The following is a 12,962-nucleotide window of genomic DNA, read 5'->3' on the forward strand; positions in this document are numbered from 1 at the left end:
CCAAACAAAAATGAAGACTGGCAGAATTCTGTCCTCTCCCCATTCAGCATTCTCCCCATTGATGTAAAGGCTTAATAAGTAAGTGGGAACCGGATTACCCTTTGTGTCAGATACTATTTTTGTTTGATTATGAAATATTTCATAAAAGAGGCAAATGCAAGAATAATATAATGGGAAGCTATTTCCCCATTGTCTAGCAATATACAATCCTAAAGTTTTGCCATATTTGCTTGATTTCTTTTTTTTCTTAAAAAAATACTATAGATAAATATGAAACCCCTTGTGTATCCCTTTCCAATCCTCTTTTTTCCTGTTTTCCCTCCTTTCCTCAAAATTTGCATAGTTATTACCATGCATGTTTTATACTTTTGAATGTAAGTATATTCATAAATAATATTTAGCATTGTATAAAGCTTTCAAAAGTGTATGTAATGTATTATATGGTACATGTAATTTTGCAGCTTATTTTTTCTCAATCTTATGTTTTTGAGATTTATTCCTGTTGATAAATATTGCAGAAATTTATTTTTTACTGGGTGGTAATATTCCACTGTATAAATATTCTGCAGTGGGTTTTTGCATTCTCTTATTGATGGATAGATAGTTCATTTGTTTTCAGCTTCACCCTGTTATAAACAGTGCTGAAGTGAACTTTCTTGTTCGTTGTCTCCTTGTGTACATGTGCAATATGTACACCATATGTACATATGGTATATATACCTGTAAATGAAATTGCTGGGCTATAGGATATGAACCAGCAAATTTTTTTTATCTCTGGAAAATCCTTGGATAGTCATTCCAGAAAGAGACTAAAATCTTTACAAATTGTCCATAGTTAGTTTTCACTGAGAATTAGAGACTGAGTTGGCCAGAATTTCTTCAAGAGCAGTTACCACCCTCTCACTCTCCCACCGTAAATTGTGCTGAAATGAAGGTGGGACCTATAGTCAATGAAAAAGTCTGCTTAGAACCTAGGAATTGTCATTGTCCCATGGGCCATCTAGCCCAATGTTCTATTGTTGACAGTGGCCCCAGGGACCTGCCATAGGGAGATATGGTTGTCTTACTCCCTGAAGGTTGGCTATCTAATGGCTTCCCAGGTGGTACTATATGATTTTTAACCTTCTTTAGGTGTTTGCGGAGAACAAGGATGAAATTGCATTAGTCCTTTTTGGTACAGATGGCACTGAAAATGCCCTTGCTCATGAGGATCAGTATCAGAACATCACCGTGCACAGACACCTGATGCTACCAGACTTTGACTTGCTGGAGGACATTGAAAGCAGAATCCAACCAGGCTCTCAACAAGCTGACCGTATCCTTTTTCAGCCAGAGAAGACTCTTAAGAAATTTCTTTTAATCTGGGGAATCATAATCTAGTTTGGTGAGGTTCTTAAGAGTCTCAGTTCTGACTGTATGGACATTTTTGGCTCTGAGGTCATGATGGTGATGTGTGTTAGGATTTAGTGGGAAATTAATCAGGTTGGGTTGGACGCCTGGATTCCAGACCCTAAAGAATCTTGCCCCTTTGCACTAGTGATGTTGAGAGGTTGTGAGGCATCAGAAGGGGGAGATTTCAAGCGGGTATATGCATGTATTGATGATGTGCAGAGCATTGGTGGTGGTGATGGTTAGAAATGCTTGGACATAGGGAAGATATTTCAAGAAGGGTATAGCATTAGCATTCTCCATGCTTTCCTGGATGGGGACTATTTTTGTGCCCCAAATCAGACTGATATTCAGACTGAGATATTTAGTTTCTTCCACAGGGGCCCTGGTTTTAAGGGGTTATTCTTATTTTTCTAATCAGTATTGCCATCCCTGATCACTGGGAGGTCCTGCTGTGTTGCGAGTAACTTAAAACACTATATTATGGCTCACTTCATGTTTAAGAATGGACCTAATTACAAAAAGCGGGTTCTAGTTAGTGTAAAATGGCATCATAATTTTTGGTTAAATGAGTGAAATATGTTAGATTACCTTTTGGTTTATTCTACTTTTCCTGGTTATATGTTTCAGGATGTACACTTTGATATATAGCATATGTGAATATACCAGGGGTGCCAAAAACAATGTATACACCTGACTTGTATTCATCTTTTGTTATCGGTATATATTATTACAATTTTAATACGGTTTATTCTTTCTTAAAATGTATATACTTTTTTTGGCACCCTCTATATGTTAGTGAAATAAACTTGGGAAGAAGAGCCATTGGGGAAATACTTTTAAATAATCACACAGTCAGCCCAGTGTCCACAATTTCCAGCACTGTGGACTGTATTGGGAAAACATTACATGTTCTTGGGATAAAGGGAATGTTTGGTGATATCTTTTGCCCTTAACTAGCTGAGTTCTGGACGCACTCATCGTGTGCATGGATGTGATTCAGCGAGAAGCTATGTAAGTTTCTCAACTGAGGAGAGTTGGGAATGAGCCCTTCTGCAAAAGTTATATGGGTTGATGGATTCAGTGCACTGTGTGATTCATTGTTAATCAAGCAGCATGTTCGTGTGGCTAAACATTTCACGGCATTCAAAGGTTCAGTTCAACCTCTCTTTTTTAAAAGTTTAAATAAGAGGAAAGGATATACTTGCTGGGAATTTCTATGGGAGAAATAAATGTTTGGTTTATTTCAGGTTCCTTTTTATTTGACTTAATTACCAGGAATTTAAAAACATACTAAATGGTGTGGTCCATATGTTATTGAAATTAGATATATAGTAACTGGCCAGCTTCCTGTTAATAATTCATTACTTATTTAATTACTGGCCTTTAAAATGTGTGTCTCTGAGTACACACATGAACACATCCCTTAACTGTTAGGAAAAACCTTTGCACTAAAATTTCAGGCCTAAATTTGTATTACCATTTCTTAATCTCTCTCAATCCTTTGCCAAAGTCCTGCCACTCGCCCTGTGAGTGGAATCAGACCGGTGTATTTGGAGAGTGAACCCTCACAAGGGTGAAGCTGTAATACACTGGGAGAGTCCCTCGTTTACATCCTGCCTGTGCAGAGGCTGAGAGGAAGTCTTTTCAATGACTATGACCACATCTTGAACTGAAGTTAGAGCTAGGAAACCCGGGACATAATATTTCTGTAATGCTCAGAAATTTCGCCTAAGATGTTAAAAGTATGTTATAACCCGGTGATTACATGTTTGATAGGAACGTAACTGAGCATTAATCACACGTGGACTTCTAGGAGGTAACCACATTTGTGAACTGTATTTAGGTTCATCTCTTGGCCTCTTTCTGCTTAGGGAACAGGTACAATTGAATTTGTAGGAAATAATTTAGGAGAATGAGTTCTTACTGTGATAACTCTCTCTTTTAGAGGCAAGAAGTTTGAGAAGAGACATATTGAAGTGTTTACTGACCTCAGCAGCCCATTCAGCAAAGATCAGCTGGATACTATAATTCACAACTTGAGGAAATCCAGCATCTCCCTGCAATTCTTGTAAGACCATATGGATAATGTTTGTAAACAAACCCTGTGCTCTCATAGTGCAGTGAGAGCACTTGGTTCTCAGGAATCTTCGCGCTGCTCTGAGACGGAATCTGTCAGATGACTGACCTTAGCAGATGGTCACTGATGACTCTCTGTTCCAGGAACTCTTCTGATTTTGGGGGATAAAGGGATGAAAGTCACGCTGAAACCCAGGAGCTCAGTAGCAGATTGTTCACTGTTTTTAGGCTCAAAGAATTGAGGAATTAGAGGAATCTTTAGAGGACATTCAGTTCATCTCCTGCCCACACAGAGGACTTTACCCAAACAGTGACCATTTTGATGGTGTCTTTTCTGAAACAGCTCTAGAGAACTGTCTTAACAGTCGATATTTTTAGGGTAGAGAGGAATGTCAGCTGGGAATCATTTCAAACACATATAATGCTTATTTTTACCTCTTTTTCAGATCTGAAAAATACGCACACATATATAAAATGTAATTTGCTTATGTGTATTCGGAAATGAGATATACACATTTGGCGCAGGGGGCGGGGCAGGGGGTATTAATATATTTCAGTTTGTTGGGGAGAGAGTCCCTCCCCAGTAGTTTGAATTTCCCCTTCAGGCATTTCCTTCCTTTATCTTATGCCCCTCACAGAAAGTTCTTTCCACTACACTAATCCTTCCTGCTGTGTCTGAAACCTATTTTTTCTTGTCCTATTTTTGGTGAAAGCAGACTGATAGTATAGGATGTTAAATTATTAGGCTTCTGGGGACACTCATTTTTCAGGCTGAGAGCTATCCTAAGAAGCCTCCAGCTCCGAGTGGTAAGCCTTTGGCTTTAAAATGCCTGCCATGGGGAATTAAGCACTTCTCTTGCATGTATGCACCTCTTAGAACGGCTGAGGGGCATCTCCTTTCTGTAGAACTGTCAAAAAATTGTTCAGAATAACCCATCATGCTGATACTTAAGATGGTACTTCAGAGAAATTAAGTGCTTTTAAAGTGACACTTCTCTCCTTATTGAGTTGAGGTTTTTCTCAGCACTTCAAAAGCCCAGCTCGGCATCTGTTCCCTGTTCATAATCTCAGGATGTCTTTATGTGGCTGAAACATACTGCACTTTGTCAATGTCATTGGAAAGGGCCACTTTTTCCTGTATGAGTAATACTATAAAATGTGCTAAAGAGGGAAGCATAGCTTTTTCTTCTGCTTGCTCATTATGTAACCAGTTGTATTTTTTCTTGGGTAATATGCTTCCTTCCTGTGCCACAAACCTCCAGCATACAAAGTGGAGTTTCGGTTTTATTGTTTGGTGTAGCCTGTGCATGACTGGTGGTGTTCTAGGTGGACTAAAAAAATACCATCAGGTCTAAGAAGCGCTGTGTTCTGAACAGGCCTGTTCCTTGGACCTAGCTTTTAGTTTCTGAGAAAGTTTTATTTCTGGTTTAATGCAGGGTAGAAACAACTGTTACTGTAACTTCTTTTTCCAGGATAACTTCCTGACTCTTCATTTTCATATCATTCTTCCCTTCTTCATGGTTGATGTTATGGAAACAGCAGTGTCCTGATGCAGACCCTCTGTGCCATACCCTGCTCCTTGGAAGCTCTTTATCTGATAGGTAATACAGGACATGCAAATCTGTCACGCTAAGTATATGTAGGAAGAATAAAAATATGAAGCCCTATTTTAATTATATAGCTAGCAAACAAAATGACAAAGAAATCATCTTAAAAATAACCATCCACGTAGGGGTGACAAACAGGTAATGTGAGTGAACTGAAAAGACTGCTGAATTCAGTTGTTTCCGTTTCCAGGGGCAAAGTAAGGAAAGGTGATACGCTGTGTGGGAAGAATGTTGCCCTTCCAGTCAGGTGACTGAGTCTTTGCTTCATCACTTAGGAGCTGTGTGTCTTTGGCCCAATTATTTCATCTCTGTAGCTTTAGTTTCTTTTTAGAAAATAGAGGTAGAAATCTCTATCCACCTAATATGTAAGGATTAAATAAGATTGTTTACACGATTTGTAAAGTGCCATACAGAGTATTATCATAAAATGTGGTTGGTTGATTTTCCAGTTTGTATATTGATTATTGAATATTTCCAGGACTGGTAATCCCCATCTAGTGTTAGTCTCATCTCAGTCAAACAAATGGAGTGAAACATAAAAACAAAATGGGTTTTTCTTATGTCGAGCAACTACCTGATTTCTGGAGAGGAATTTTTTGTCTATAATAATAATGATAACATTTTTGAGTTTTAAGTATTTTAAACAAATTCTCTAATCTTTATAACCTTGAGGGATATTAATGGGCAGTTATTTATTTATTTTTGTTGGTCTAGAATATCACCCAGCATTTTTCTAGGAAGTATTTCTTCCTACACTTGAACCTCACAGCTTGGAGGAGGGCCGACATTTTTTATATATGGACCCCAGTCTACCACTGATTTCCTGGATTTTTTAAATTTGAGAGTAGAGGTTTAAATACTCAGTCTTTCTTTGGTGGTGGAGTTGGGCAGTGTGAGCTCGAATGTGTTCTGAGACTGTGGAGGAAGCCAGTCCAAGGGAGTGAATCCAGCGTAAAAGCCAATGACTAAACATGGAGGTAGGACGTGAGGGGGTCAGATAATCCATATGGCGTTTGAGACACTGAGTGTAGTCATCCCACGGACACGTGCAACCCCGCCCTCTGAATTATTTGGTTAGATAAGCCAATAAATTTCCCCTTTTTACCAAATCATAGAGGCTTCAGTTACTTGAAACCAGTGGAATATTGACTAAGGGAGATAAGTATCATTTGACAGATGAGAAATTTAAAGCTCAGGGAGGTTGGCGAACATGCCCGTTTTTTCATTGCTAGTAAGTGATGGTCACAGGATTGGAACCCAGTTTCTTTTCTGGCTTCAGACCTTCTTAACCACCGCTGATCTTTCCCTGATAGTTTGCCTTTCCCAATTGGCAAGGAAGATGGAACTGGGGACAGAGATGACGGCAGCTTGCGCTCGGACCACCATGGACCCTCCTTTCCTTCAAAAGACATTACTGAGCAGCAAAAAGAAGGTATTCGGATGGTGAAAAGGGTGATGACGTCTTTAGAAGGTGAAGATGGGCTGGATGAAATTTATTCTTTCAGGTAGGAAGTGAAAATCTTGATTGCAATTTTCACTTGTGCCCATATGTTTCTTTTTTGAACAGAGGGCTTCCTAATGTTTTCCTTTTTCTGGGCCACTCTTGAATTAGCAGTTATTCTTTAATAAATATTCTGATTTTCATTAAAGAAATGGTACACTAGCCTCTAATCCCTTTTTTTAGATGTATGTGACTGGCACAAGATTTCTTGTTTATTTCCAAGACTGTGTCAGTGAAGTTTGGAAAGAAATAGATACCACAAAATATTTAGCAAGTAAAATGCAAAAGATGAAGTAGTAGATTTCTACTTTATGCCAAGCTTGGGGCACATTTCTTGGGTCCTTCCTTTTCATGTACCTACAAAAAAAAAAGTCCAAATTATAAAAAACTGGCAGAACTGAGATATGCAATATCCCTTTATCCTCTGATTTAGGTTTATATACAGTAATACAGTGATTAAAACAACAACCAAAAACTGGGGTCACAAAATGATTTAGTCAGGCAAAACAAAACAAAACCCCAAATGTAAAGAATTTACAATCTTATTTCATGTGGGTTTTATAAAGGCAAAATGATTTATGAAATATGAAATCCATGAAATAACATATAACAATAAAGCAAACTGCTTTTTTCACCATCCAGTTAGAGACTATCACCTTTATTCATGTTATTCATGGTTGGAATTGGACTTACACTTATTTAGAGCAAAGAACCTGAGAGGAGTCAGAAGCATCTAGAACAGTATGTGTTTGAGGGCCTGACTGGGTAAAGGTGGAAACAGAATATGTTACTGTGCAGTATGGCTTGTTAGTTTCAAATTCTCTGGATAATCACACTTGAGGTTTGCAAATTAATTCCAGTTTATCAGTAAATATACAAACTACAGACATTTTAAGTGAAGTTCTTAGTTGAAATAAAGGCTCAACAAATTAGGACTTTTTTCAATAGCTACGTTGTATATCTGCTCTAATTTCTTTTCTCAACCACAATTGTAAAATATTTCTGGTGAGCTATAATTGACAAGCAATACATTCTGCTTTCCTAAACACAAGACACCCTTGAAAAATTAGAGGTAAATGGGAATTTTGGAAGTTGAATTGTAATTTCACAAGGGGTTGGCAAAGAAATCAGAGAGGAATCCTGTAAAGTGATGTTTCTTGTCATAATAATGTGTTCTTACTGTATAATCATATGTGCAGATCTGTGTTCCTAAGTTATTTCTCTTTCAAATTTGGACACAGTTTGTTCTAATGTGAGAATACGTGTTTTAAGCTAACGTATTCACCATCCTATCATAAAGAAAAATTATAGGCCAATACAGAGTACGGTTAAAAAAGTTGATTTTTAAGGAAGAAAAAAAAAGTTTATTTTTCTTTAGCATAGCAAGGAGGGACATTGCCGACTCTATAGTGTCCCAGCAATTTGAAGCTGCTTTGATTTTAGGTCTGCCCTGAAGGTGTGGACCAGAACTTTGTCATCCAATACAGTACCCATTATCCACATGTGGCTATTTAAGTTTGAATTCATTAAAATTAAAAATTTAGTCCCTGAGTCACACTATTTCATGTGCTCAGTAGCCTATTGGACAGGGCACAGCTAGAAATAGAACATTTCCATCATCGCAGAAAGTGGTACTGGCCAGCACTAGACTCGACTTTTCCCCACCTGGATCTTAGGAAGATAACTTGAGTTCTACTTGGGGAGGTTCACATCTACTTCAGAGCTGATCCAGTTGTTCCCAAATGTTCCATATTAGCTGCTGGTCTTTAGAACTTCCCCTGGAATACGCGTAGCATCCAAATCTCATGGTTTTAGACGTGACTCATGCTTGGACTGGCCATGTCCTAGGAGACAGGTTAGACCTGGTTCAGACCCACTCATTCCCCAACAAATCCAAAGCCCAGGTGTATTGTAAGCTTTGGAAGTAGGATGTCAGATAGAATGCCAGCTACTCCTTGTATATTATTCTGAAAATTGGAGTCTCTTGAGACTTCTTTGTCTGTCACTCTGGGTAACGTCACATAATTCTCCTACTTCTTTCTACAATAGATATGTTTTTCATCTGTACCAAGGGGATCAATCATAGTCTGGACTGTAGGCTTCAAATATGTTTGGTCATTAATTCCTTTGTTTCTTATTTTAATGAATACAACAATGTTCAGATATTTCTGGTCATCATTTCTGTTGTGTTTGATTTAGGGGCCAGATAAAAATAGAGCTGATCTTGGCTTATGTTCAAATGATGTAACGCTTTGCATTGTGTTTGCCACCCACTCCAAGTCTCCATCTCTGTCCCCAATAAGAAACCTAGAGTTCTCTGCTTTACCGTAAGACTAAAATGTGGATTGCTAAGTTACTTTATCCCCTGGGAAGTTTTTATTTAACTCTCTCCATTATGTGCATATACAAATGCCTTTTATTTAAGAGAATTGGAAATTTATTAAATTTATTAAAGAAGAATTGTAGAGTTGTGAGCAGTGATGTTATAGGATGGTGCCCACCCTGTTATATCCTAGACATGGTTTTCAGGGAGCTGGTGAACCATTTAGATTGTGCAAACTGATTTATGAATGTGTTTTCATCATATTCTCAAAATGTCCTTGATCTGGGAAAAAATGTAAAGAACAAGTGGCCAAATTGAAAGAGAAGATTGAATAAGGGAAGCTAGAGATGTTCATTTTCACTTGTCAGTAAAGCCGTTTAACTCCTTCCTCCTAGGCCAACTGGTTTGTGTCCTGGCTGTCTCCCACCCCGTGATTGTCACATTCCTGCCGTCCCCTGCTCCTCTCTTTCTGATCAACAGCAGTTCACTTGTCATTCTAGAAAACTGAGCACATCATCTAGCACAAGTTAACATTTTAAAATCGTTGCTTTCATTATATATTTTTCTTTATTAAGTGAGAGTCTGAGACAACTGTGTGTCTTTAAGAAAATTGAGAAATCTTCCATGGCCTGGCCCTGTCAGCTGACCATTGGTTCCAATTTGTCTATAAGGATTGTGGCTTATAAATCGGTAAGTGGTAGGTACACGTTTTTTAAAGAAATGTTGCCTGGCAGACTAATATGCTTACATAAGGAACTGACAATTCATGTGTGGGTTATTCAGTACCATGATTACTGCTTTTCTAACTGCTCTCCCTGTTTATTTCATCTCTATTGAGCTTTTATGAAAAAGGCATGCTAGGAGAGGAAGTTGTACGAATTGCCTCTGATGGAAGTTGATTCCCTCCTCTTTTTTTCTCTCCATTGATAATTGATTGTGAATCATGAGTTCCAGGCCTTTCTCTCTCTCTTTATCTTTTTTTAAAGAAGGAAAGTGGAATGCATTAAGCTGGGTCATTGTAGTATCATAGCAGAAATACAGGATATACACCAACTCAGTTACACCTAATTCTGTTATTAAAGGTATTTATGACTTGTTACTCTGAGATTTCCTTTTGCAAAACATGTACATTTGTACATAATAGCACACTTGAAAAATGAGTTGCTTTTAGTAATTATTTATTGAAATTCCAGTTTGAGTACAAGTCTGATCCATGCCTCCACATGACCCACCTTGCCTTTTTTATTTAAATGTACAAAATAAATATATAAAAACATTTAAACATACAAAAACATGTTTTTATATATTGAAGTATTTTTTATACATTCAAGGCCTTAATTTCAGAACACACTGTACATCCATGAAATCTTTGCAGATTTATCTTTATTTTGAGCTCCATCAAGGCCTACAATAATGGTCCTAAGAATTGAGAATACAGTCTCCTCCCTTCTTTCTATTTTTTTTTTTACATTTTCTTACTGATTCCTGAGTGCTGGTAGACTACTCTCCGTTTCTTTATTGGAAAACTGTGGTAACAAGATGTACAGTCCTCTTTTATTAGATAATCTGAGGGTTTTGTATAGAAAGTGTTTGAGTATATACAAATACTCATATTTATCTGTGGATTACCCTGGGGGTAAAAATGAAATGTAGAAAGAGTTATGAAATAAACTAAAATTTCCACAATAGGCAAGAGCAAACAAAACAATTCAGAATAATTATTCTGGGTTTTGTTTTTTTTCCGTAAAGCAGAGAATATATTATATTTTCACCTTTGTCGATTGGAATCCTAGCTTTTTGTGCTTTTTCTTTATTTTTCTTTTGGAAATAAGATTCAACAGGGGCAAGCTAAAAAGTCTTGGACAGTTGTGGATGCAAGAACCTTAAAAAAGGAAGATATACAAAAAGAAACCGTGTATTGCTTGAATGACGATGACGAAACTGAAGTTCCAAAAGAAGACACTATTCAAGGTATGCCAGTAGGAGTTTCCACTTGGGCCTAAAAGAGATTTTCTTAAGGTGATAAGAGGCAGGCTGAGATTTGTTTATTATTTGTTCACAGATATTTTCAGTTCTAGAGACTCAGCGCTTTGAAGGGATCTGAGACCCTGGGCTCTAGGTCATCTGTTGGGTCATAGGGAGGATGGTTCCCAGGAGCACACGTGGGTCTTCCATCTCTCTGAGTTTTAAGTGTCTCAAGTGACAGGACTAATACTTGACTTTGTTTCAAAGTTTGGAATTTATTAGCTAGGAAAATGCTTATATTAGTGTGGCTGAAGCAAGTTTTTCAAAATGTATTCTGCTTTATTTTTTTACTTCCATGGCAATTATTTTTCTGAGTGCCAGTTTTACATCTTCTACCCTGCCAGATGTGCTCCTTTAAGATAATTTAGGGGATAAGAAAAATTATTTGTGTTTGTTATATTGCTTTACGTTCACTCGGATCTTTAAAGTTGTACCCGTTTGATCTGCATAGTGTGTTGAGATGGCATCTCTGTCCAGGGGGCTTAGAAACTAGCTGAGAGCGTTGGAATGTTTAAGAGCTAAACTTATAAGGTACCAAATGATGGTGAAGATAGAAACCAGGGTCTTTATATAAATTTATTGCCAGGCTATACTTACTGCTACTCAGGATAGTTTTAGCTTGCAAGCCTTGAAAAAAAATGCCTTTCACCTGTGGCACTGTATTTTGCAGTGTTTGTGGATATTTGTATGTGTTGTAGAGACGGGGGGTGGGGGGGGTGATGGTTAAGGTGATGGTGGTGGTTATAGAGTTTCTCTCCTGATGGATTATGTATGGAGAGTAATCAGCACCCTACAATCTCTATTATTTCTTTAATTCAATTCAGTAGTATAATGCAGTTAAGACCATGAATTTTGGAGCCAGATATGCGTTAGACTCGTGTCCCTATTACTTGCTAATCATTTGATCCTAGTATAATGACCCACCCATAGCAGAAAGACGAGCATGATAAAAGGCAAAAGAAGTAGAGGGCCTTCTCAGTGATATAAGGTAGTTGGGTTATGTATGTATTGGGCACATACAGATTAGTACTGGAGGGTAGTATCTGATAGATAACCTGTATTTTCTCTTGTAATCTTCACAACAGCCTGATGAAACAAGCACTCTTGTTATTTTCATTTTGTACATAAGGGAACTGAGACTGAAACATATTCATTAGTGTATTCAAAGTCAAACACCTAACAACTAACAGAATTTGAACCCAGGGCTGTCATACCAGGAAGGGCTTTGAATGATAGGCTGAAGAGTTTATCCTTAATTTTGAGAGCAGCATGGAGCCAGAATGTCACTGGGACTTGGTTTTAGGAAGATTAATGTGACAGCTGGTGTAGAATGGATTGGAAGGAGAAATGAGAGATAAGGGTACCAGTTCTTTTGGTTGCAAGCAAAGAAAGGGGTTCTGGTTATCTTAGGCAGAAGGGAAATTTATTGGTAGAGCAATGGAGAGGGAAAGGTTAGAAATTGTTTGAACTCAAAGAGCCTAGACGTGTAGCTTTTCTGTCTTAAACTTTTTGCAGTTACCCACATACTTCATTTGTCCTCCACTCTGCCCCGTAATATGTAGAGTTCTCTTTCTTAGACAGAGGGACTAGTATGTGTGGGCAAAAGAATATAGTTATATGTTGTCGTCTGTTCTATACTTCTTGTTATTGTACAAAAGTTAGTTGTTGATTTGCCCTGGAAATAGATGAACCAAAACACACAAGATAGTTTTAATGAGAATTTTCAAGTTTACTGTTAAAAGAGTCAAGTAAGATGTCTGATGACAGAGAAAAGTTAGAAAAGACATTTGATTTAGATACCACTCATAATCATATGCCATACATTTCCTTGTTAATTTTTTGTGGGAATATTTAGAAAAGACATATATAAAAATACAATTTTTTAAAAAAATTAAATGCATGACATCAACAGATTGACAGGAACAAATAAACTGGGTCACACTGTGCCCTCAAACATGTTTCTTTGTTTCCTGGAGTAAAGGTATATGTGCTTTTCCTTTCCTTTGAAAGCCAGAATCCTTTGATTTTGATGATCCTC

At 37.6% G+C, this 12,962-nt stretch overlaps 1 protein-coding gene across 1 annotated transcript in view; it reads left to right on the top strand.

The window, feature by feature from the left end:
• Positions 1-12,962, top strand: part of XRCC5 (X-ray repair cross complementing 5) — an 83,999-nt gene that overhangs the window by 5,715 nt on the left and 65,322 nt on the right. Inside the window, exons 3-8 of the mRNA XM_019638196.1 lie at positions 1,132-1,315; positions 2,355-2,403; positions 3,338-3,460; positions 6,389-6,580; positions 9,475-9,589; positions 10,732-10,870. Coding sequence (XP_019493741.1) covers positions 1,132-1,315; positions 2,355-2,403; positions 3,338-3,460; positions 6,389-6,580; positions 9,475-9,589; positions 10,732-10,870 — 802 coding nt within the window. The remainder of the gene's footprint in view (positions 1-1,131; positions 1,316-2,354; positions 2,404-3,337; positions 3,461-6,388; positions 6,581-9,474; positions 9,590-10,731; positions 10,871-12,962) is intronic.

Source organism: Hipposideros armiger, unplaced genomic scaffold (assembly GCF_001890085.2).
Source record: "Hipposideros armiger isolate ML-2016 unplaced genomic scaffold, ASM189008v1 scaffold_38, whole genome shotgun sequence".
Classification (NCBI taxonomy): domain Eukaryota; kingdom Metazoa; phylum Chordata; class Mammalia; order Chiroptera; family Hipposideridae; genus Hipposideros; species Hipposideros armiger.